Consider the following 25033-nt stretch of genomic DNA (forward strand, 5'->3'; position numbering starts at 1 on the left):
CGCCTTGAAGAACGAGGCTATTTCTCAGTTCCCTAGGTGAGGTCTTAGACTAAGTTCTGGCTGAGACAACGCAAGCAGAAAGTTGTACGGTAGGTTTTAGGAAGCTACGTCAAAAATAGCTGTCGCATGCATGCCCTTTACTTCCATGTTCCCTTCTCCGTCCCACAGCTTGGAATGCAGGTGAGATGGCTGGAGCTGTAGCCGGCTTAGATCCCAGCGGTGGGGGAAGGGCTGCTAACAGGAACCTGGCACATCTGTGGAGTTTCCAGACCGGCCCCGGACTTTCTGGATTTCCTGGACTTCTACATCTGGACTGTTTTTGTATGGGAGAGACATGAACCTCTTTCAGCCACTATCATTTTGGGTTGTCTAGTCAACAGAACTCAATCTAATCTCCCAATAGCAATGCGTTGCTAGTCCTTTGGGGGGGCGGGGGGGGGGGAAGTAGCCATAAAATCATCTGCTCTTTATCTGTTTTGTTTCCGTGTATTTAATTGGGATTCTGTAACTTCCTGAATGCCATTTGCATGTATTAATCTGTTTTGATTTTCATTCCCCTTCTTGAATCAGGTCATTCGATTTCTTTTAAAAAGTAATTTCTCAAAATCTTCAAATTTATTTGCACGCAATTCTTCAAATTACTCTCAAAGCTAGGATTTCCTGCATATGCTCTCTTGGTTCCATTTTACTTCCTGTTTTCTTTTTTAAAACTCTGCATTTGAATAGTCCAGGATTTATCCAGTATGGTAAGCATTTTTCCCCTTAAGGACGAGCAGAACTTCGTTTTCTTTCTGGAACTTGCCTGCACCTGAATCAGTTTCTCATCTTATCTCTATTGCCCTTATGGCTTCCAAAGGTTTGTTTTGTTAATTAAAAAAAAGGTCTTAGCTGAATGTTTATCATCGTTCTTTCCTATTCAGCAGTCTAAGTGTTTCACGGTATAGACTTCTCTGAGCAGAGTACTCTCTTCCGCTGGGGAAAGACTACACTTATGGATAAGACAGGACTGCAGGACACCTAGAGGTAGAGACGACTTAGTGACTTATCCTGCACGAAGGTGTGGTCTCTCAAATATCCCGTGGGTCTGAGGCTCCAGAAGTAGGTCCGTGCACTCAGACGATGGGGCCAGAGAACACATACGACTGGGGTTCCTTGGGGGGAGGGGGATCACTTTCCTCTTCCTAGCTTACGTTCTCCAACTAGGGTCCTGTAAATTAGACTAAGAAAAGACAAATAGGACACAAAGAGAAGTTATTAACGTGTCGTGAGATCATAGAAAATATATGTATTGGTCACTGCCACCAGTTCCTGGCACAGGGCTCCTAAATCCTTTGGAACTTGCTGAGTGATAGGAGCGTCTCTTGTTCTAACGAAGCAGCTTTGGGTGGCTGCTGGATAGCTCCAGGACGGGGGCAGGTCACCAGAAAGACCAAGCCATGGTTTAGAACTTCCAGCGTCATCCCACCTACCCCCCCTCCACCCCACCCTCTGGAAAGGAAGGGAGGAGGGACTGGTAATCGGATAACAGCTGATCGTGCCTTTGTGATGGAACCTCCATAAAAATCCCAAAGGTACAGGGTTTGGAGAGCTTCTGGGTTATGAACATGTCCACGTGCTGGGTGACATACCCCCAACTCCATTAAGGACAGAAGCTCCTGTACTAGGAACGTTTTTGGACCCCATCCTATGTATCTTTTTTTTTTTTTTTTAAGTTTATTTACTTATTTTGAGAGAGACAGAGACAGTGTGAGCAGGGGAGGGCAGAGAGAGAGAGAGGGAGAGAGAAAATCCCAAGCAGGCTCCGAGGCTGGGGACAGTCTTGCGGGACTGAGCCCTCAACCGATGGGGTCTGCTTGAACTTTAGTTACTTGTCAGAATTGAAATGAACAGTAGGACATTGCACCTGTCGTGAGAAGTGAACTATACAGCCAGAGTAGGTAGGGGTGAGAGGGTAGAGGAGAAATGGAGTTTCCCCTAGACACATGGGAGCACTAGGAGACGGAGAACTCAAAGGTGTGACTGGCACTGGGGCTTACAGCATCTTAACAAAGGAACCATTGACTTTTAGAGAAGGGATGAGACAAAGGAAGACGGCTTTCTAGGTGGTGCACCGAGTCCCCCAAGAAAATTCGTTTTCATTCTTTCTCTCCTTTCCATTCGGAACATCTCGTCGTAGACCACGTTTCATTCTTCTTTTCACACTTCACTGGTTATTGCCCAGACAGAGCTCGCTAGGCCCGGTGGGCATCCGAACTCGCCCCATCATCCGGGCCTAGGGCTCAGATGATTAATCCCAGGTCAGCGGTTAGAAGCGTCCCTGCTATTTTGATTTTCCTGCTCTTCCTTGCAGCTGGCAGACGCAACTGCAGATTCCCTCGCTCCCCACCCATGAGTTCACGCGGCATCCGACAAACCGGGAGAACGCAGGCCCCCTGAGCCCTGGGTCACCCTGTGGGTCACCCAGAGACTCCTGTAACTCCAGGCTCTGAACCCACGGAGGGGCTAGAGAAGACAGTGCGTGCTCACTGCTATTCTCTTGCTTTCCTCGAGCTCAGGCTGACCATCTGTGGATTTCTGCAGTGTCCATCCATTCATTCAAAGCAGGTTTATTAAGTAGCCACAAGCGTAGCAGAGTTCTAAGTGCAGCAGCAGTGAAAAGAACAGACCAAATTTCTGCCCTCAAGGGACTTCCATGATATTTTCTACGTTAGCTAAACCAGAAGGTTTTGCTACTTTCCTTACTTGTCTGGGGGAGGCAGGAACAAAGGAGAATGTTGATAAACCCGGAAGTAGGGCCGGAGAGTATCAGAGAAGGAGGCCCTCGGGAAGGTAAAGATGTGGGAGCCAGCGGTCATGTTGTAAAAGGACACAACCCCGACATCGCAGTCCAGAAAAACCCCCACAACCAGGGGCTGCTCCCTCAGATAAAGGGAGGTTAGGGGAGAGGTGAGCGCTACGTAGCCTTTCTTTACACAGAGTCTGATGGCCCAGAATCCAGACTGAGGGCACTGTATCACACCAATGTCCCTATGCACGTTTTCCAAACAAACTCCTAAATCCCAGCCAGTTCCTTCTCCTACATCTACTTCAAAGTACTGTCTTCCTGAGGTGAAGCCTTCACAGCCCAGGATACTGGGTAAGACAGTGAATCTCCTAGAGGAATTGCCTAGATTCTCCTGGAAGCATCCACGAGTCACTTGTCTCCGATCTTCAGACAGAATTAGCTCATGATGGGCTGTGTCTGGATCCAGAGTCACGTTGACTGGAAAAAAAAAAAAAAAAAAAAAAAAAAGGTAACTAGGTAAGTCAATAAAGAAGGAAGGAGGGAAGGAAAGGAGGGAGGGAGGGATGGAGGGAAGAAGGGATGGAGGGAGAGAGGAAGAGAGGAAGGAAGAACAATGGGAGGAAGGAAGGGAGGAAGGAAGGAGAGAGAAAGAAAAAGAGAGAAAGAAAGAAAGAAAGGCACATTTTTTGTTGTGAGAGCACAGTTTAATTTAAGTTAAAGCAGCCTGTGCTGGAACCCAAGCACCTCTCTTACTAGTGGCGAGAGCTTAGGCAAGTGATTCTCCGGGACTCAATTTTGTTACATATGAACTAGAAATTGTCATCTCTATCACAAAGAATTGTGGGGGAACTGAATGAGTTTAGGTACGCTTAATGCTCGGTACAGTTCCTGGAATATGGGCAAGTGCCCAGTAAGTGGTAGTAATGGGAACACTATCATCTGCATCATCACCGTCTCAGTCACTCGGAGAAGTCAAGGACCAGAACTAACCAGGACAACAAAAATTACAGAATTGCAAGGAGAAACAGACAAGTCGACAATCATCACGCGGTATTTTACCACTCTGTTTTCTATAACTGATAGATCAGGCAGGCAAAAAAAGGGAAGATATGAAAGATCTGAACAACCCAACAAACCCAGCCTAATAAATATATGTAAAGCTCGGCAATTAATAAACGGAGACTATGCACTTTTCTCAGGTACAGATAGAAGATGTACGGAGTAAAGACTAGTCAGAAAGTAAGTCTGAACACATTCCAGTGAATCTATATTGCACAGACCATATTCTCGGACCTCAGTACAATCCGGTTAGAAACCAATAAAATAAAGATAATAAAAAATATTCTTGGGGCACCTGGGTGGCTCAGCCGATTAAGTGTCTGACTTCGGCTCAGGTCATGATTTCGTGGTCTGTGGGTTTGAGCCCTGCCTCTGGCTCCGTGCTGACAGCTCGGAGCCTGGAGCCTCCTTCGGATTCTGTGTCTCCCTCTCTCTCTCTGCCCCTCCCCTGCTCACGCCCTGTCTCTCCGTCTCGCAAAAATAAATTTAAAATGTTAACATTTGTTTTTTTTAATTTTAAGTTAAAAAAATATTCTAAATAATAGGAAATGTAAATGCTGCTAAATCATAATATGATGATATTTGGACTTGAACAATAATAGAATGCTACATACAAAAAATTATACAGTGGGGTTAAGGTGGAATTTTCAGGAAAATTTTATAGCCTTTAAGTGTTTATTTTAGAAAAAGAAAAAAGCTGGAAATTAAGAAGCTAACTATCCAACTTAAATTAGAAAAAGAACAGAGAAACCCAAAGAGAATTTCTTTTTAAAAAAGGCAAATAAACAGGGGCGCCTGGGTGGCTCAGTCGGTTGAGCGTCCAACTTCAGCTCAGGTCACGATCTCGCGGTCCGTGGGTTCGAGCCCCGCGTCGGGCTCTGGGCTGATGGCTCGGAGCCTGGAGCCTGCTTCCGATTCTGTGTCTCCCTCTCTCTCTGCCCCTCCCCCGTTCATGCTCTGTCTCTCTCTGTCTCAAAAATAAATAAACGTTAAAAAAAATATTAAAAAAAAAAGGCAAATAAACAATAAACCAATGAAATGAAAATAATGCAATGGAGAAGGAAAAGCCAAAAGTAGCTTTCATGAAAAGACTAATACAACAAGCATACCTCTAAAAAGACTTATCAAAAGAGAAAATAAGAGAGAAGGCAAAATTGGAATGAATACAGAAATTTAAAAATTAAGAGAATTAATGATAAACTCTATGCTACTAATAAAATCGGCCATGTTAAGAGGCCCATGTGCAAGAGGTTGAGGGGTGCCTTCTAGAAGCCGAGGGCAGTCTCTAGCCAACAGCTCCCAAAAAGCCAGGGCCCTAAGCCCTACGATCGTAAAACAATGAATTCTGCCAACAACCTGAGTGAGCTTAGATGAGGATTCTTCCCCAGTCTAGCTAGTCTCCATGAGAACCCAGCCTGGCCAACACCTTAATTTGCAGCCTTGTGAGATCCTAACCGAAAGACCAACTAAGCTGTGCCCAGCTTTGTGACCAACGAACACTGTGAGATAATACGTGTGTGGTGTTTTAAGCTGCTACATTTGTTTACCGGTAGAGATTATACAGCCGCCAAATCATTTTAGGTTAGCTCTGATTTTGTGGCCAAACAAGTTTTAAAACACTTTTCAGTTTTCAGAGCTTTTTAAATTTTGTAATTATAAATAAGAGTCGTGGAAACACAGAAAGCACTGAGGGAGAGAAACAACAGAGCAAGAAGCTCTGGCTCTGGATTTGGTAAAATTTGGTTTCCATCCTGGTTGTAGCATTTACCGTCTGTGTTATCCGGGCCACGGTCCTAAAGTCATTTGAGCCAAAGTCCGTAACACTTACTTATCTTTCTTACATGGTTCTGAGAGTTGAGTAAAATATTAACCACACACACTATGTCCCAGGCACTGCGCGAAGCACTTTACGCACGTGGACATATTTACGGTTCATGAACAACCCAAGGAAGTGGAAATTCTTCCCATCCTCATTTTTCAGCTGGGGAAACCAAGGAAGTTGTTTGCCTGGGATGACTCAGCCAATATATGGGAGAGCAGGAATCTGAAGGGTCTGTGCAGATAACCAATACGCTATGTCTCCGCTGAAGTACCACTAAACGTCACTCAATGACCTCTCTGGCTATGAGCCTGCCCGGGGACAGGTGGCGAAGGTGATTACCACATAAGGTCCCTCCCACCCATAGCATTTCGGGATTCTTCACATACCTTGATAGCTCCTTAACATCTTCTTCATATCAAAATAAAGCTCAGAAACACTGCACACAGTATGAACTTCCAAAGAATGGGCCTCTGGAGTTTCCAGCTTCACAGCCGAACTCCTAGAACAAGGAGAGGCCAAGAATCTCTTCAGTGATACATTCTATTCAACTCCATCTACCCAGGCCCTCCCCTCCCGCATTCATATAGGACTTACCTGCGCAAAGTCTCTTTCACGTCCTACAGAGAGACAAAGACAAAAAGGGAGCGTGAGAACCTGAGTATTTCGTGAGGATTGGCACACGGGCTGCTCTCCGGAAATGCTCCTTCCAAAGAAGCAAAGAGAGTGACCCCAGCCTCAGATATTGACGGACACTAGATAGACTCATCCCCACCCCAGCCTCCTGCGATGTTCGGCATGACAGGGCGTTCGTCAGCCTCTGAGTCTGTTCTCTGCCTTGCTGAGATCCGTGGAAAGCTGTGGGGTCACAGCCTGTGGGATGCTGACGCAAGAGGCCAGAAGCTTTGCCCACGTGCCCGCTGGCAAGACTTGCAAGACTTCCTTCTTGCCTTGACCTCATTTCTTTCAGAGCGAGCCCATAGTAAAGACCAGCTGCCACAAAGGGTCCTTCGTGGCGAATCCACGCACAGCCCCCTGCGAATGGGCCACGAAGATGGTGGGGACAGTTATCACCCAGTGGTATGGCAGGTCACGTACAGTCTCCCACTTACAGCGGGAGAACCTCTAATTCCATTAGCGGAAACTGGAACGAACAGTTCCTGGCATAGTTGACCTTACTGGGCTGGGTCTTTCATTCAGCTGAAAGAAGGCCCCATAAGGGCCGTGGGGGGCTCTATAAACAAATCAGGGAAAACTGTCACTCGCGCTGGCTGCCCCACTTGAACATCCGCCAGTCTCCCGGCGGAGCATTTCAGGAGGCAGTTTGACAGTCAGGGTGCACATGGGACAGAGGCGGATGGTGGCAAAAGTTACCCCATGATCCTGTTCGGCCAAGGACCCCACCACGTCCACCCAGTGGGGGGTCTAGTTTTCTGATTCGCATAAAGGTACCCTATAGACTAGTGAAGGCCACCCTGTAGATACCGAGGTGTATCTAAACATTCCTTTAAATTCCCCTCGTCAATGTGCCACTTTTGAGTGAGACAGGCAACTTGCCAATCTTCCCACGCTCCCTCACCCTTCTTCTCTTTTTTTTTTTTTTTACATTTATTTACTTTTGAGAAACAGAGTGAGACAAGGCGTGAGCGGGGGAGGGGCAGACAGAGAAGGAGACACAAAATCCAAAGCAGGCTCCAGGCTCTGAGCGGTCAGCACGGAGCCCGACGCGGGGCTCAGACCCACGGACCGCGAGATCATGACCTGAGCCGAAGTCAGACGCTCAACCAACTGAGCCACCCAGGTGCCCCACCCTTCTTCTCTTAACAGGCCGAGGGTGCCTTCCCACAAGCGCATGGCCCCACCTGCAGCAACTTCTGGGCTGAGCTCTGACATCTCTTCTCTAGTTCCAGGATGTGACTCTTGAGTTCTTGGCTCTTCTGTTTCAGAGTGGCCTCGTTATCCATCAGTCTCTGCAGAGTCTGCTTGTTCTCTTTCTCCAGTCTCCACAGGTAAGACTTCTCCTCTTCATGCAAAAAGCTCTGAAGATTCTTGAAGTCAGACTGGATTTTTTGTTTCTGACTCTCTATCTTCTCCTAGAGTCAAGAAAGTAAGCTCAGAAGGCGGAAACAAGCCAAATGCCCGTCAGCGGGTGAAGCGATGAAACGTGGCGGATAGGCAACGGAATGCTACCGAGCCTCGACGAGGAACGAAATTCGGACACACGCTACAACACGGGTGAACCTTAAAGGCGTGATGCTAAGTGACATGAGCCAGACACAAAAGGACACATGTTGTAGGATTCCACTTACATGAGGTACACAGACTCGTCAAATTCATAGAGACAGAAAGTGGGAGAGTGGTTACCAAGAGCTGAGAGGAGAAAGGAATGGGGAGTTGAGCGTTTAGTGGGCACAGAGTTTCAGTTTGGGCTGATGAAAAGGTTCCGGAGAGGGGTTCCCACCAGTGGTTCCCACCGCTAGGTAGTGGTGATGGTTGCACAGTAACGAGAAAATACTTAGTGCCGTGGAATTGTACACTTGCGAAGGATTAAAACAGTAAATTCTGTGTTACGTACACTTTAACATACACGCGGAAGAAAAGTTTTCACAGCTACTGTGACATCCTTTTCCCAGGAGTCACTGGAGCTGGATGACGGTCACAAATTTCCTCTGTAGGCTGTTCTCAGATGTGGGAGAGTTGTCACAAGTCTATACAGTCACCCGATTGATTCTCTTCTTCGGCCAAATGCAGGAGGAAGGAGGGGTGGGAGCGCCAGATAATTTGATCATGGAACTAGGGCTGAAGCCAAACGCTTTAAAGGTTTACAGAGCGGGGGGGAAAAAAAACCCCAGTTTTTATTTGGGATGTAAAGAGGTATTTCTGGGCCTGAGGGAATGGCCCGAAGCAAAAGCTCGAGATGAACATCGCGGAGACGTGACTCTAAGACAACAGGCCAGCAGGGAAGGTCAGTGCTACCAGCAGGGGGAGGTCGGGGTGGAAGGATTTTATCATAGTTATGTGTAGACTGACAGAAGCCAGATGACACATCTTGTGGGACCAGGCTTTCATTTTGGGAGATACAGAACTGCACTTTCCACCAGTGCTTTCCCAATTCAAGCAGCGTTTGGATGACTGAGATGTCGTGCTAAAAGTGTCCTGGGTGGGTTTTCCGTATATATTAGTGTTTTTTGTCTTTTTTTTTTTTCTTCTTGAGACAGAATGCACAAGCAGGGGTGGGGCAGAGGGAGAGGGAGAGAGAGAATCTCAAGCAGACTCCATGCACCAGTGCGGAGCCCGGCGCAGGGCTCGATCTCACGACCGTGAAACCGTGAGCTGAGCTGAAATCACGAGACCGACGCTTAACCGACTGCCCCGCCCAGGTGCCCCACTCACCGTACGTATTAGTTATAATCAAGATCCTCCCCGCGGCCCAAGATCCCAGAAGTGAGGGAAGGGAGAGCGTCCTCTGCGGGTTTAGCATCCGCACCCAAAGGAGCAGGGCAGAGATCGGAAGAGACCCCCGAGAGAGGCAAAGCGCTCGGCCAGCCTGAGGGGTTCGGCCGTGTGTTGACGGATTACATAAATATTTCCGTACAGGAATGCATCTCTGATCACGGGCAGCTAGTCAGTCAAGGAGGTCAATCCGGAATGACTGTTCTCTCAGTGTTCACAAAGACTGGCCTCTGAGCCAGACTGGCCTTCAAACCAGGAAGGTGCCGTGGGGTGTCTCAAATTTGAAACGTAGGCAGGGAGGGCTCGCACCTACACAGGCATTGCAGCCACTGCCTATTGGAAAGTTGAAGGGATTGGAGATAAATTCTCACAGAGGGAGGCCACCACGGGCATCGAAGCATGTAACGGTTTCTTCTCTGGGTTTTATCGGGTCTTATTTGGTCTGGTTTAGGGAAAATAAATGATCATCCTGTTTAACCCATCACCCGCCGCGCCTTGGCTCTAGGGTAGAAAACAGCTTGAGATCAATGAACCCAAATTCTTACATTCCATTCGCTTATTTGCTTTCTTGCGAGCACCTTCTGTTTCGTACACTCCTCTTCCAGCTGCTTCAAGTTCGTCTGGGCATTCTGGAGCCTTTCCTGAAGGGAAAATGGGGTGAATAAAGTCTATTCAATGTGACAACTCTTCTTTAGGCACGTAAGAGGAACCCCAGGCCTCCCGGACTATTAGAATAACACTGGATACCGGGGCGCCTGGGTGGCTCGGTCGCTTGGGCGCCCGACTTCCGCTCAGGTCACGATCTCGCGGTCCGTGAGTTCGAGCCCCGCGTCGGGCTCTGGGCTGACGGCTCGGAGCCTGGAGCCCGCTTCGGATTCTGTGTCTCCCTCTCTCTCTGCCCCTGCCCCACTCGCATTCTGTCTCTGTCTCTCTCAAAAATAAATAAACGTTAAAAAAGCTTTTCAAGGTAGATTTTATAAAAGAATGTGCTGAACCAAACACAACCAATGCCAGAATGTCTGACGCACAAGGGAACTTTGTGGGTGCTGTGCTGAGTCGGGGAGGAAAGACCAGGATGCCAGCTCAAGTTCATGGAGACAGCTAATGGAGGAGGGTAGTGCTGGTATCTTCTGAAGAGTGATAATCCACGAAGCCAGTCTGAAATGATTTAGTATCGATATCAAGCTTTTGGGTTATTTTTCAAAATAGTTTCTCACATTTTCACGGAAAACAATTTTAAGCTGACCCAAATTACTGGCTGTGGCTAATACGACAAGGGTCAGCCCCTGCCTTCTGTAAACCCAGGAAGTATACTTATTAATTCTTGAGTGCTCTCAGGAAAGGGCTCTGTGAAGCTTGTCAGGAAAAGACGATAGTGCCCTTTCTACCCAGGGGACCCGGGAATCGTACTCCAAAGCCACCTCCACCTCATGGGGGAGGGAACCATGAGCACCACACTGGGGACAACAATCTTCCTCTAATCTAAGCAGGACAGAGAGAGAATAAGGTGCCAGGTCTGTGCCCCTCCTTCGCTCCCTGTGGCAAAGGCCAGCCTGCCTCTACTGCTTTGGAGTGAGAAACGTAGGCGCTGCCCCAAACCTCTCCGTCCACCTCAGCCTCCGTGAACAATCATTTCCAAATCCTTCAGCTCCCCGTCCCAAATCTTGCTTGAAACTGTCCCATTTCCCCCTCCTTATGGGAATAATCTGAATTTTATCCCTTGCTATTTTTACTTTATCGGTGGCCAGACGTCCTTTTCAAAGTCAGCCTGATCCTCCGATTTGCAAATAAAAGCCCCCCCCCCCCCTCCCCGCCAGTGACCAGTACTGCTCTGGGCTAGGATTTAGACTCTGAGCTGAAGCTGCGGTTCGGGGCCCAGACCCTCCTTTCCCAGCCCATCACCCGCCTTTCCCTCCATCCCACGCCCCGCTGTGCCTCTGCACATACGGTCCCCTCTCTCTGGAACGCCCTGCCCTCTCTTTTCTCCAGGCCTCTGTCTACGGTTAACTGTTACCTGTCCTTCAGGAGTCACTTCTCAGAAGGCTCGTCAGACGCGGCTCCCACTCGGTGCCCACCCCCACCACCCAAGCCAGGTCACTCCGAGCAATCTCTTTTGCTGACGTGTCTTCCCTACTAGACTGTAGGACACCCGAAAGGCGGTGCATCTTTGTTTCCCGAGTGTGCAGAGTGTATCACAGTCTCGCCCACTGTGGTTGCTAAAATGACACACACGGGGTGAGGCAATAAACCACGCGGGGCTGGGTTCGAGCGCGTTGCGTTCTGGAGCACGGACAAGCGCCTCACAGCAAGAATGGAGAGGGACAAGAGGGTGGCCTTCCCACTGGAGGTCAAGATGGACAGTCAGGACTTGAGTCAATGAGGACCCATAATAAACCATTTTTCACACCACGAAAGACAGGACCTGATGACGTGATGACAGCTGTAGTTCAGGGTCATTTTCTCGGGTTACAGGCCTCGTAACCTCAGGCCCGGGGGGCACCATGGGAGCGGTACTCGCCAAAGCCCCTCCGGTCCACGCGCTTACCTTGTAGCCTTGGCATACGTCCTCGATGACAGCTGTGTCATGCCCTTTGTGCTGCGGTGACCGCTCACAGCGCCAGCAGATGAGCTGGCCTTCGTCTTCGCAGAACAGGTGGAGGAACTCTCCGTGTTCCTCACACGACATTTCCTGGTCCATCTCCTTGATGGCTTCGATGAGATTTCCCAGGTGCTTGTTGGGCCGGACGCTGGCCATGCGAAACGGAGCCCGGCAGTGGGGACAGGAAAACACATTGAGCGACGGCTCCTCCTGGTGTAGGTTCTTCAGGAAGTCGTTGATGCACTGTCTGCAGTAGCTGTGCCCACAGCTGATGCTCACGGGCTCTGCCATCAGGAGCAGGCAGATAGCGCAGGTGACTTCCTCCTTCATCTTCTTGGTGACTATGGGGGAGGCCATGGCTCTGCCTGACAGGCTCCAATACCGGATCGAGAGGCAGAGATGAAAATCCACAGGGATGGAAGTACACGTAGCCCGAGCCTCGGCGCGGTGCCCTGCGCTGGCCTCCACGCGCCTTGGAGTCTCCTCTCTCGAGAGAAGAAACGGATTGGAATTTAGACGATACGTAAAATGTAGCTGCGTTGGGGGCACCTGGGTGGCTCGGTGGGTCAAGCAACCGACTTTGGCTCACGGTTCATGGGTTCGAGCCTCGTGGCGGGCTCTGTGCTGACAGCTCGGAGCCTGGAGCCTGCTTCCGAGCCTGCTTGGGATTCTGCGTCTCCCTCTCTCTCTGCCTCTGTCCCACTTGCGCTCTGTCTCTCAAAAGTAAATAAACGTTAGGGGCGCCTGGGTGGCTCAGTTGGTTGGGCGTCCGACTTCGGCCCAGGTCATGATCTCAGGGTTCATGGGTTCGAGCCCCGTGTCGGGCTCTGTGCTGACAGCTCGGAGCCTGGAGCCTGCTTCCGATTCTGTGTCTCCCTCTCTCTCTGCCCCTCCCCAGCATGCACTCTGTCTCTCTCTCTCTCTCAAAAATAAACATTAAAAAATTTTCTTTTTAAAATAAATAAACATTAAGAATTTTTCAAACAAATGTTGCTATGTTGTGCCAAACAGGAGTGACTATCACGTGTGGCCGCTTACATTTACATTCGTGAAAATTAAATAAAACTTAAAAATTCAGCTTCTCAAGCAGGCCACCCACATTTCAGTCGTTTAACAGCTGCGGTGACTGGTGGCTACACAGGAGCACATAGGCAACACTCTGTCACTGCAGAAAGTTTCCTTCCAGCAAACACTGACAGAGGACAAGGAAGGTTTCCTGCAGCAACAGAGAAGTCAGGGAGGGAGCGTGATACTCTTTCCTGCTCTAGGAAACATCCAGAGTCACTATTCCCAGAACTATTTCTTTGGGACTGGTAGGAACACCGAGGTAACTGGGTGGTCTATGAAGGATTCCATGGAGGTCATCCAATGTGACTCTACCCTTCCCCGCTGCCACTCCCCCTCCTTCGCCCCACCCCACCGCACTCAGTCCCACAAGGAACAAAAGACAGCGGGTTAACAGAGTCTCCGGGAGCCCCAACCAGGACCCATAATGAAAGTAAACAAGACAAGGAGAAGAACCGATGTGTCCTTTCCGGAGTCCTCTCAGCCTGAGGGAAAAGAACTAGAAGGAGCTGGGAGAGGTGTTGTCATGGGGGGCAGAGCTCCTGCAGAATTAGGGAGCGGGCTGTGTCTTCTCCAGGCCGGGGCCTGCGTCTCGGGGTGACTGGAGCGCAGGGGCTCCGCAGAAGCGGGGGTGTAGGGGGAGGCGGGAAGCAGACGGGGCGGGGAGGAGGACACCGGACGGGGAGGCGTGACCAGGAGCAGAGGGGGCGACCCCGCGCCCACCGCGGCGCGGCTGGGGACCTCGCTCCGTTCCCCGCTTCCCGCTTCCGCGCGTCTGCGGGGAGCAGAGCGGCGGGGACGCCCCGAGGGGGGCCTTTCCTTTGACAGTAACATAACCGAGAACGGGGGTGCCGCTCAAGGTGCCGGGACCGTCTCTCGTAGTCACCGAGGAATTCCTCTGGGGACCTCAGCGCCCCGGCAGGGGTGGGGATGGGGTGCTCTCCGCCGGCACACGCGGGGCCCGCCCGCACGGGGGAAGGCGCTCCCCTCCCCGGGCCCCCCCCCCCCCCCCCCCGCCCCCGCCCGCCGACCCGGGAGACCCCGGGCGGGGGCCGGGAAGGGGGGCCGCCCGGGGGGCGGGGTTGGGGGGTGGGGGCCGCCCCCCCCCCCCCCCCCCCCCCCCCCCGCTCACTCGCACGCTCGCTCACACTCACACGCGCGCGCGCATCCCAGGCCCCCGTGCCGACGCCCTGTCCCACCTGCTTCCCCCGCAGCGGACGCCCGCCCAGCCCGGGCCGCCGCCGCCGCCGCCGCCGCCTCCCGACGTCCGGTTTCGCCGACCGCGGGCTCTGAAACGAAACTGCTGTGGGAGGCGGGCCCGGAGGTCCCGGAAGGAGGTCTGGGGCGGCGCCCGCGAGGTCCGGGAGGAAGCGGGCCGCCGAGTCCCGGGAGGAGGAGGGAGAGGGGGAAGAGGGCGGCGGAGTCCCAGGAGGAGGGGGAGGGGGAGGAGGAGGGCCGCGGGGTCCTGGGAGGAAGAGGAGGAGGAGGGGAAGGAGGAGGAGGAGAGCCGCGGGGTCTCGGGAGGAAGTGGAGGAGGAGGAGGGCCGCGGAGTCCCGGGAGGAGGAGGAGGAGGACGAGGACGAGGAGGAGGGAGAGGAGGAGGGGAAGGAGGAGGAGTGCCGCGCGGGGTCCCCGGGGGAGGAGGAGGGGAAAGGATGTCCGCGGGGTCCCGGAAGCAGGAGGAGAAGGACCGCAGGGGTCCCGAGAGGAGGAAGAGGAGGGCCGCGGGGGTCCCGGGAGGAGGGGAGTATCGCCCGGATCTTAGCACAGAATACCTCTGTCACAGCCATAAAAAGGCGGGGCAGATTAATAACCCCGTCAACTATTTTGTGACCTTAGCACCGGAGCATCTCAGCTCGGGAAGCCCGCGGAGCGTCCGTTCCCAGACTGACTCAGATCGGTCCACGTTTGCCACCACCGGCTTTAGGATTCACCAGCCTTCGGGGCCGACGTCTGTGCCGGTTTGGGGCCGCGCACGGTTCTGTAACTGGCGAGGGGCGCGGCGGGGAGGGGTGGCGACAGCAGCGGCGTCTCTCGGGGTCACGGCGTCGGCCAAGCACGCCCCGTGCGTCTCCGTCCCGCTCGGTGTCCCATTTTCCTCCTCCGCGCCGCTGGACGGGACTCCGACACCGCCCTTCTCCGCAGTAGGAGACGCCCTCGGGGACACAGAGCTCGCCCAGCCGCGGCCCCGTGGGTCCCAAACCGTGAAACGGGCTCCTCTCTTCCCTTCCCGGACGGGAGTCTCTCTGTGTCCTCTGGACCCTTCACAGACACTCCCGCCCATTTGCCACCCAGTGGCTCTTCGGGCCCCGATGGCGCGTCTGGTGGTGGCGGGCCCCGCGCCCAGCGCGGGACGTATCTGCCCCCGAAGTGACCGGCACACGGACGGGGCTGAGGACTGAGGTCCTGAACCCCTGGCCCCATGGCGGGTCCTCGCAGATCGCCATGACTTTCACCGCCGTGGACGTGACTGTGGACCCAGGCAGAGCTCTTCCCAAGCTGGTCCTCTCAGAGGATGCCAAAACGAAAACAAACTGCCGCTAACACAAATAACAGCAAGGTCAAAGCAACAACGCGCTGACAGAGTCTGTCTTGGGTGCCATACGTCTCTATGCGCGTATGTGTGGTAGGCGTGCGTGTGTGACACGTGTTATGGGGCATGCGATGGTGTGTGATACATGGTGTGTGTCAGTGTGATTGTGTGTGTGTGTGTGTGTGTGTGCTGTGCGATATGTGCATGTGTGTGTATGTGGAAGGCAGGTTAACAGGGCAAGGGTAATGCAAATATACTATTTAACGTTCTTATTCTGTAAGATAAACTGTGATTGGGGCCCCCGGGGGGGCTCAGTCGGTTAAGCATCCAACTCTTGATCTGAGCTCAGATCATGATCGTGAAGTTTATGAATTCAAGCCCCGTGTTGGGCACTGTGCTGATGGTGCAGAGCCTGCTTGGGATTCTGTCTCTCTCTGCCCCTCTCCTGCTCTTACCCACATGAGCTCTTTCTCTCTCTCCCTCTCTCTCTCAAAATAAATAAATAAACAGTAAAAATATTTTTAAAAAAGACGACCTGTGATTTAATGATGTACACTCCACACTCTAAAGCAACCACTAAAATAACAAAACAAAGAATTATGGTTAACAAGCCACAAAAAGAAATAAAACAGAATCATAAAAAATTTCAAGTTGTCCAATAGAAAGTAAAAATGAGAGGGGCGCCTGGGTGGCGCAGTCGGTTAAGGGTCCGACTTCAGCCAGGTCACCATCTCGCGGTCCGTGAGTTCGAGCCCCGCGTCGGGCTCTGGGCTGACGGCTCAGAGCCTGGAGCCTGTTTCCGATTCTGTGTCTCCCTCTCTCTCTGCTCCTCCCCCGTTCATGCTCTGTCTCTCTCTGTCCCAAAAATAAACAAACATTGAAAAAAAAATAAAAATAAAAATAAAAAGAAAGTAAAAATGAGGAAAGGGAACAAAAACAGATGGGACAAAAAGATGGGTGCCAGAGGGGCACCTGGGTGGCTCAGTCGGTTGAGTATCCGACTTCGGCTCAGGTCATGATCTCACGGTTCGTGAGTTCGGGCCCTGAGTCGGGCTCTGTGCTGACAGCTCAGAGCCTGGAGCCCGCTTCAGATTCTGTGTCCCCCTCCCCCGCCACTCTCCACCCCACCCCTGCCTGTGCTCTGTCTCTGTCTTTCAAAAATGAATAAACATAAAAAAATTAAAATTATGATTACAAAAAAATAAAATTATCATTATATTTTGCATGAATTATTAGGAGAAAATATTTTCCAGGAAACTATCATAGCAACATCTCTTAATTTTGTTTCCATCTTTCCTTCCCATTTCCTGTAACCTACGTAAGGAGCGCATTATTGAAACTAACATGTATTTTCCACTGCATCTCAGTGTGTCTTTGCTTACATGTTGATCAGTAGATGGCAGTCTTGCGTTTTTGGTGTCTTAGGTCCATAGGGTTTTGCCTTTAAGAAAGCAGAACTACTCCTTTGATCAATATTAAAAACCAACTGTAAATTTAATCTGGTTCTTATGGATGATTTTTAAATGGCTAACAATGACAATTGTATCCAGTCACTTTTAGTGCATTTATTTCTTCACACAATAAACATTTATTGAACAGCTTGTCTGTGGCAGACAGTAGCCTGGACCCTGGGGTTATATCACTTATATTAGAGATCATTTATTTCCTATAAAAGTTTCCAGAAAGCTAAAATATGTAAAAAAAAAAAAATTATATCCAACACGCTATAACAAGGTAATAAAAAGCGTTGAAGCCAAGAGAAGAAACAACGAAGCATGCAGGTTTTGGCAGGATCTGGATCCTTCTGCAGAGTTGATAACCTCTGAGCCACAGTCTGAAGGAGAAGTGAAAGTTCACCATGGGAAGAAGGGGGCCAGAAATTACGGAAACACTGCATGTGAAAAGGTCAAGAGTCATTAAAAATATTCCATAATATGTGCGTACAGTGAAGTCCCAGGACCAAGAGCATGGAGTCCATGAGGAAGACTGGCCTCAAATAAATCTGAGACGGACACAGTGAGGCACATCTGGCAGAACTCATACCTCCTTCCTCCCCTCTCTGCATATTTCCTTTATGGGATGTTTACATGGGGGGGGGGGGGAAATTCACAACCACCACTGAGCCGAGGTGCTGGGGAAGGTGGAAAATGCATACGCCTGGCTTGCTCATCCATTTCTCCGGTTCCTATGACCTTCCACCTGTTTTCAACTCTGTTGCCAAGACATCTTTGGACCCCAAGGGCACTTGGCGGTGAGGTTTAAAAGTTCAACCCATCTACAAAACACCTAGCCTGTACTCTTTAAGAACTCATCGCCATACAATTAGAGAGAGAGACACAGATCTCTAACTAGATGTATTGGATGGAGACAAAGCAAATGTGGCCTGATATTAACAACTGGTGAATCTAGGTAAAGGGTATAGGAGGATTCTTTGTATTTATCTTGCAATCTTTCTCTAAGTTTGAAATTATTTCAAATAAGGACATGAGCACAGACGTGGACACGAGGAGACCGGGATCGCGGAGGCATCTCAGAGTCTATCACAGTGTGAAGCGGGCTGTAGACCGAGCTGTGGCCTGATACGTCCAGGGCTCGGCAAGATGGAGTCCTGGGGAGGTAGGCAGGCGAATACAGGCTGTGGTTGACGGCTAGTATGTCAGCCAAGCTGCCTACAGGATCAGAGACCAGATTTACGATGGCCAGAATACGATCACAGGGCAGGAGGCCTGGGATGCTAGGGTAAGACGTGGCATGGTTCTAGAATGAGACCCTTAAGACGCAGGTGAAGGCCACACAGAAAAAGTCCCAGACAGTGTAAGGTAAGACCTGAGGAAAACACACAAGGAAGAGGAGAGAGAGTCAGAGACAGACAAGTGAAAACAATGAAATTTAGTTTGCACACCAAAACGTCAAAATTCATGAAGTTACATAAAGCTAAAAGACAGTGATCAGACTCAACAAATGGCATGTGACATTCCTCTAGATGCAAATAATTTAAAATTTTTTTTAACATTTATTCATTTTTTGAGAGACAGAGAGCATGAGCGAGACAGGGGCAGAGAGACAGGGAGACACAGAATCCGAAGCAGGCTCCAGGGTCCGAGCTGTCAGCACACAGCCCGACACAGGACTTGAACTCATGGACCGTGAGATCGTGAACCGAAGTCGGATGCTCAACCCACTGAGCCACCCAGGTGCCCCTAGATGCAAATAATTTTAAAGCCAAACGAAGATAACTATGTTTAGGATGCTCGAAACAAATGCAACATTAACTTCTGCTTAAAAACACGAGGAAATTATGAAACTGAAATAGGTCAAAGTGAAATAAGAAAAATCCACTGCTTCAAAACTTGAGAAATACTAGAAAAAATACAGGCCTCGAAAGAAGAAGACTTATTGCTGAAATCAATCCTAGACTACCTGTTGTCCCTGGAATGAATTACAGGCAAATTTAGTGGGAGAGCGCATAGGAGCAGCTCCACACAAAGGAGCAACAGGCCGATAGCACCAGGATCAGCATCATTCTGGAAGCTTCACAGAAATACAAAACCTCAGGCCCACCCCAGACCCACTGAGAGACTCGACACTTGCAAACATTTCATCAGTTTTCACAAATTCCTCATCAAGGTAACGCATATGCCCGTGAAATTTCGGCCGTGCCACCTTAGGGCAGTGGAAGAACATTTTGAGGAGTTAGCTCAGAATGCAGAACAGACCAGAAAGACGAAGAGGAACGTGTACAGTATAGGAAAATGCAGTTCAAGGTCAAGGATAGACGAGAGTTTCTGTATACCCGTAATAGGTCGGTTGATCAGAGTAGAAGTGTTTGAAGGTACTAGGTGAGAAGTTTTTGGAATCAAGGACACTGGTTTCTCAAATCACAAGTACACCGCGAGTCGGAGCAGGACAAACAGAGGTGATTTATGCCAGTCCTTTGCTGCGTTCGACTTTATTGTTGTGTTTCTCCATTGTCCTATCTGCTGTTTGCATAAGAAGTTGCTCCTTTCATAGACAATACGCGAGCTTTCCATGGTAGCTTTTAAGGGTTTCTCTTTCTCTTTCTCTTAAAATTCTAGCAAAAGCTGCTGTTGGTGCGCGAGGCTTGGTCTCTCTTTGCCTCTTCTTGCCGTTTAGGACCTGAGGCCTTGAAGGTTGTGATTACGCTGCAGGCCCAGGGAGAAGGTGAGCAAGAGGTCCACAGCCTCCTTTTCACCGCGGGGTCGGGAGATAAACTCAATCGTTGCCTTTTCCATAGGGTGCACAACACCTCCAAGCTGAAGGCCCCGTCCGAAGGCCAGTGGCCTCATAGAGATAATCCGTGTTTACTACTCACTTGGAGAACCCCTTGGGAAATCTTCTTTGTGAACGAGAGGTGAATGCTAGTGCCCGCTCGAATCCTTGGGGACCTTGATCTGGAGGCCTATTTATCTTCTTTCGACCGCAGTGTCATTTTGCAGCCAGATTTTTTTTTTTTTTAATGTTTTATATATCTTTGACGGAGAGAGCACAAGTCGGGGAGGGGCAGGGAGAGAGGTGGAGAGAGGATCCGAAGCGGGTTCTACGCTGACAGCAGTGAGCCCGATGTGGGGCTCCAACTCAGGAACCCCGAGATCATGACCCGAGCCGGAGTCAGATGCACAAGTGACTGAGCCACCCAGGTGCCCCACTGCAGCCAGATTTCAAGTTCTAGGACGTTCACTTAGAGAAGTCATGTGGAATGATTCGGGAAGCTCCTCCTGTGGTTCAGCCCTTCTCTGCCACCCTCTGTCTCCCTCTTGGAAAGCGAAGTCGGTTTAATTCTGTGACTCCCACCTTGAGCTTCTTACCTAATAGTACTTTTCAGTTAGGGACGTACTCACTCTCATCCATCAGGCATAACCACCAGGCTAAACTTCCTAGAAGTATAAACCTGATCACACCCCACACTTGCTTAAAACGTTTTGCTTCCCACTTTTAATTTTTTCCACTAGAAGATAGCTAACCACAGAGTGAATCTGGGTGTGTAACACAAGAAAGCCTGGAGGAATTCTTTTTTCAAGTCTACATTTTTTTCTTTCTTTTTTTCTTTTTCTTTCTTTCTCTTCCTTCCTTCCTTCCTTTTCTTTCTTTCTTTCCTTCTCTTTCTTCCTTCTTTTCTTTCTTTTTTTAACATTTATTTCTTTTTGAGAGAGCAAGAGAGAGACAGAGCATGAGTAGGGGAGGGGCAGAGAGAGAGGGAGACACAGAATCCAAGGCGGGCTCCAGGCTCCGAGCTGTCAGCACAGAGCCCGACGCGGGGCTCGAACCCACAGACAGAGAGATCACGACCTGAGCCGAAGTCAGACGCTGAACCGACTGAGCCACCCAGGTGCCCCAAGTCCATATTTTTCCTTTCAGAATTCATGCAAGTTTTACAAGTGACTCAATTTGTTTAAAACAAATAAAACCTGTTCCCCAAAGTATTGCATAAAACTGGCACTTCAGAAAAACGTTCCGTGTTTTCCCTCAGTACACTGCTGTGCGTAGCTGTCTCCCACAGGGGCTGCAAGGTGAAGTTCACGCTCCTGAGTGTTACATAAAGGCCGCTGTGACCCAGTCTTGCTGACTTCTGCCCCAAATTTCCTACCAGTCCCTGACGTGGAGTGTGTGATCTGGGTGCTACAGGTTTCTCTAAAATCAAAACGGGCTTTTTCTTTTTCTGATTCCGGAATAAATAAACGCTCTTTGTACAAAACTTTAAACAATATTAAAAAAACCTAAGTGAGAAGGTCAGACTTATTTCTCCCCACAGAGCCACTTATCTTAGATATTTTGCTGTTTCTGACTCTCTAGCTCTCTCTCAACATATACGTGTGTGTATACCTGTACACGGAGACATATACGTCCGGACATGCGTATACACACATAGACAAATACATGCTTATGTGTATTCACACACGTACACACATGCATAATTCCACAGGCATAGGTTATAAATGCTCATTTTCTGTTGTCACCTTTTGGTTTAGTTTTATAGTTTTTTGTTTGTGTGTTTGTTTGTTTTGTTTTAACCGTCTCATTAGTTACCCAAACCAGATAACCAAAGTTAACAGCCAGGTCTGACTCACAGACTCTCATACAAAGATATATTGATATCCTGTTTTCTTGGGTAAATATTTAGAAAAATATGGGGTCCCTTTCTATGTAATCTGCATCTGTTTTACTCGCTTAAATTATACAACATTATAAAAAGCATCCAAGTCAGGGGCTCCTGGGTGGCTCAGTCGGTTAAGTGTCTGACTTCGATTTAGGTCATGATCTCATGGCTCGTGGGGTCGAGCCCCACATTGGGCTCTGTGCTGACAGCTCGGAGCTTGGAGCCTGCTTCAGATTCTGTGTCTCCCTCTCTCTCTGCCCCTCTCCCGCTCGCATTTTGTCTCTCTCTCTCTCTCTCTCTCTCTCTCCTTCAAAAATAAATAAATATAGGGGTGCCGGGTGGCTCAGTCGGTTGGGCGTCCGACTTCGGCCCAGGTCATGATCTCATGGTTCATGGGTTCAAGCCTCGCATCGGGCTCTGTGCTGACAGCTCAGAGCCTGGAGCCTGCTTTGAATTCTGTGTCTCCCTCTCTCTGCCCCTTCCCTACTCACACTGTTTCTCTGTCTCTCAAAAATAAATAAACATTGAAAAAAAATTTTTTTAAATAAATATTAAGGAAAAAAATAAAAAGCGTCCAAGTCAAATGGTACAGATACCACTCATTCTTTTAAAGTGTTGCTCAGTTTTTAAATATAAAGATGTCTTGCAATCTGTTCAGTCAGTCTCCCATTGATGAACTCTTAGGTTATTTCCAGTTTGCCCCTCTGGCTTTCTTTTTTTGAGTTGCATTTTCACTGAATGTGTGTGTGAATTCCGAGAGGATCAACACTTTTATGATATTAAGTGCTCCCACCCAACAATGTAGTCCACAGTTCTACCTAGTCAGGTTGTGTTTTACGTCCTTAATAAAATGTTATTGTTTTCTTCCTTTGAGCCACACGTTTCTCGTTCGAGTGATTCTTAAAAATTTTGCAGTTTTCGTGGCTAGAAAACCTTAAAAACTTTCTATCTCCATTCCTGGCTGGTTATTTCTACTACCGGGGAAAGCAACTGATGAACAGAAAAAAATCTTTCCCGTGTTTGCGGCCAGTTTCCAAATTCCCTTCCTGCTTTGCACCGTAATCCCTGGTGGTGTTGAACAATTGCGATCGTCCACACTGCGCCTCTGTGCCTTTGCTCTTTCTGGAAGGTCCTTGCCCTTGGTCACTGACTCACCCACACCACCTGTGAAGACTGACTACAGCCGTGCCTCCTCCTGGAAGCAGGTAAGGCGGGGTCCCGATCTGCTCTTCCTGGTGTCCCCGTGCACGCGCGTATTATTTGTTTTCAAGACTTGTCATCCAAGCTGTCTGTCTGGGAGTCGTCTCACTCAGCGGACTCCGAACTCTGTGCAGTCATGGGTCAGGTCTTAAACAAACTGGTGTTCTCAGAAGCAAGCACCACATCTGGAACAGAATAAATTCCCCAAGAAGAAAAAAAAAAAGAAAAGAAAAAGAAAAAGAAAGAAAGAGTGTGGAATGAAACTGCTCTGAATGGAAGCAGCTGTTAATACCAGGCCAGAGAGACCTAACTTTCTAAGGGCCTCTGATCTTTTCTTCTCTATTACTATAGAGAATATACTCTATTAGTATACAGAAATCCTGACTCCTGATGGTGAGCATGCCTCCAGAATTCATCCATGTAATAAATTAATGTTTAGTGAACACATACTATAGGCCAAAGACTATGCCAAGAGCTGTGAATACAGCAGTTTTCAAAATACACGGATCCCTTCGGAGAGTTTGCAAAACTCCACTATAGGATTACACTGTTTAAACAAAATATGCAGTTTGAAGAATACAGTTTGAACCTTACTTGTGGCATTGGACTGTGGGCCATTTTTCCTTCGTATATTTACTCCTATTTTGGGGAATCCGCTCTTGGCTACTTCCTCTGCTAGGGTTACTGCTAAGTCATGCTGTGCCTTTGAGCAAATTAGAAATTATCAGACCTTAGGGGCGCCTGGGTGGCTCAGTCGGCTGAGCATCTGACTTCGGCCCAGGTCATGATCTCGCGGTTCGTGAGTTCAAGCCCCGCGTCGGGCTCTGTGCTGGCGGCTCAGAGCCCGGAGCCTGCTTTGGATTCTGTGTCTCCCTCTCTCTCTGCCCCTTTCCTGCTCATGCTCTGTCTTTCTCTCTCTCTCAAAAATAAATAAACATTAAAAAAAACAAAAAGAAATTTTTCTTCTTCTGGGCAGACTAAGCAAAAAAAAAAAAAAAAAAAAAAAAAAAAGCCCTAATTTTTAACCATTTTTTTTTGGCTTATCGGGTACCTGATGACTTTGCAATAAGTCAAGAACCAGGATTTTCATTAAAGGAAGAAAGGAACTATTATCTCAATTCTCCTGGCTCCCCCTCCATGCCTTAAAAGCAGACTCAATAATGCCACTTAAAGACTTTCACATCCTAATCCCCGGAGCCTATCAATATGTGATTTCGCGTGGCAAAGGGCACATGACATACGTGATTAAGTTAAGGATTTTGAGGTGGGAAGACTGTCCTGGAGTTTTCAAGTGAGCCCAATATGATTGCAATCGTCCTTATAAAGAGGGAGGCAGGAGGGTCAGGCTTCGAGAGAAAGATCTAAAGATGTTTTGCTGCTGCCTTTAAAGATGCAGGAAGGGGCTGTGAGCCAAGGAAAGCTGGTGACTTCTAGAAGCTGGAAAAGGTAAGGAAATGGATTCTCCCCTAAAGCCTCCAGGGAGAATGTGCCCTGGGAGACCCCTTGGTTTTTGGTCCAGTGTAACCCATTTTAGACTTTTGACCTCCGGAACTGGGAGAATAAATACGTGTTGTCTTAAGTTACGAAGTTTGTGTTAATTTGTTATAGCAGCAACAGGGAACCAATACAAAGGAACCAAGGAGTTAAACTAAGGGGCTGACTCCAGTTGGCTCTCTGGGGGAGTCTGGGGAGTCAGACCTGAGAGGAAACTCAACCACGGCAGTTTGAAGCTAATGAAGCGAGAGAGGGTGGGCCCTCACTTCATTTATAAGGGCCAAGAGTGAAACTGGAAGTATCCGGTAGCAACCACAGACCAAAAACTACGACTCACAACTGAGACACAATCCAAGAAATCAGGAGTCGAGCAGAGCCTGGAGTACAAAAGGTTCGGAGAAGAAGCAGGAAGGAAGGGTTCAGGGTACTGGTTTGCACCGCTCTTGGGGACATCCCGAGCGTAATCGGAAACTGGCTCCTGGACTCAGAGGGCAGGGAGAGACTGAAGAAAGAGGCAGGCCACTCCAGGTTGGTAGGTGACGGGTTTTAATAATAGCAAAGGAAATGTGCATGCGACACTTGTCGTGGGTGGCAGCAAAACGAACGGATCTCTGCACCCACCTCCAAATCTTCGAAGTTTATAACGAGGCCCCAACTGGGTGTTCTCAACACCACATCACCATCTTAAAGCCATGACCTTGGAGCAGGCTCTGGAAGCAGGAAGGACAAGCGGGACCCACATTCCTAGGACAGAGGAGAGGGCGAGGAGGCTCTGAGAGCCCAGGTCTAGCTCATGGGTCAGCCGGTGGTCACACGTTTTTGATGTTTTGAAAGCAACACAGGGTCGCTTCATGAGTAGATATCGGAATAGCCAGCGTCCACATTTATTAGCATGTGGGCACCAAAAGCT

The 25033-nt window shown here is 49.3% G+C and overlaps 2 protein-coding genes across 4 annotated transcripts in view; both read right to left on the reverse strand.

The window, feature by feature from the left end:
* LOC121020328 (histone H2B type 1-A) overlaps nt 1–25033 on the reverse strand; it is a 448453-nt gene that overhangs the window by 251736 nt on the left and 171684 nt on the right. The window lies entirely within an intron of this gene.
* Nucleotides 2587–14221, reverse strand: TRIM38 (tripartite motif containing 38). 2 transcript variants are annotated; one of them, XM_040460316.1, is made up of 7 exons: nt 13981–14221; nt 11662–12205; nt 9662–9757; nt 7526–7756; nt 6261–6283; nt 6053–6165; nt 2587–3262 (listed from the first exon to the last, which is right to left on the reverse strand). In XM_040460316.1, the coding sequence occupies exons 2-7, from the start codon at nt 12070–12072 to the stop codon at nt 2739–2741; spliced, it is 1398 nt and encodes a 465-aa protein (XP_040316250.1). In that variant the 5' UTR covers nt 12073–12205; nt 13981–14221; the 3' UTR covers nt 2587–2738. The 2 variants fall into 2 exon arrangements, with proteins under 2 accessions (XP_040316250.1, XP_040316249.1); XM_040460315.1 differs by lacking the exon at nt 7526–7756 and having other exon boundaries at nt 13981–14030.

This window comes from Herpailurus yagouaroundi, unplaced genomic scaffold, assembly GCF_014898765.1.
Source record: "Herpailurus yagouaroundi ecotype Mexico unplaced genomic scaffold, PumYag 250, whole genome shotgun sequence".
Taxonomy (NCBI): Eukaryota; Metazoa; Chordata; class Mammalia; order Carnivora; family Felidae; genus Herpailurus; species Herpailurus yagouaroundi.

Coding starts and splice junctions, on each gene's coding strand:
- TRIM38 (XM_040460316.1), bottom strand. CDS start 12,072: ATGGCCTCCCCCATAGTCACCAAGAAGATGAAGGAGGAAGTCACCTGC. Junction 9,758..11,661: donor ACGTATGCCAAGGCTACAAG/GTAAGCGCGTGG, acceptor TTTTCCCTTCAG/GAAAGGCTCCAGAATGCCCA. Junction 3,263..6,052: donor GATGTTAAGGAGCTATCAAG/GTATGTGAAGAA, acceptor TTTTTTTTCCAG/TCAACGTGACTCTGGATCCA.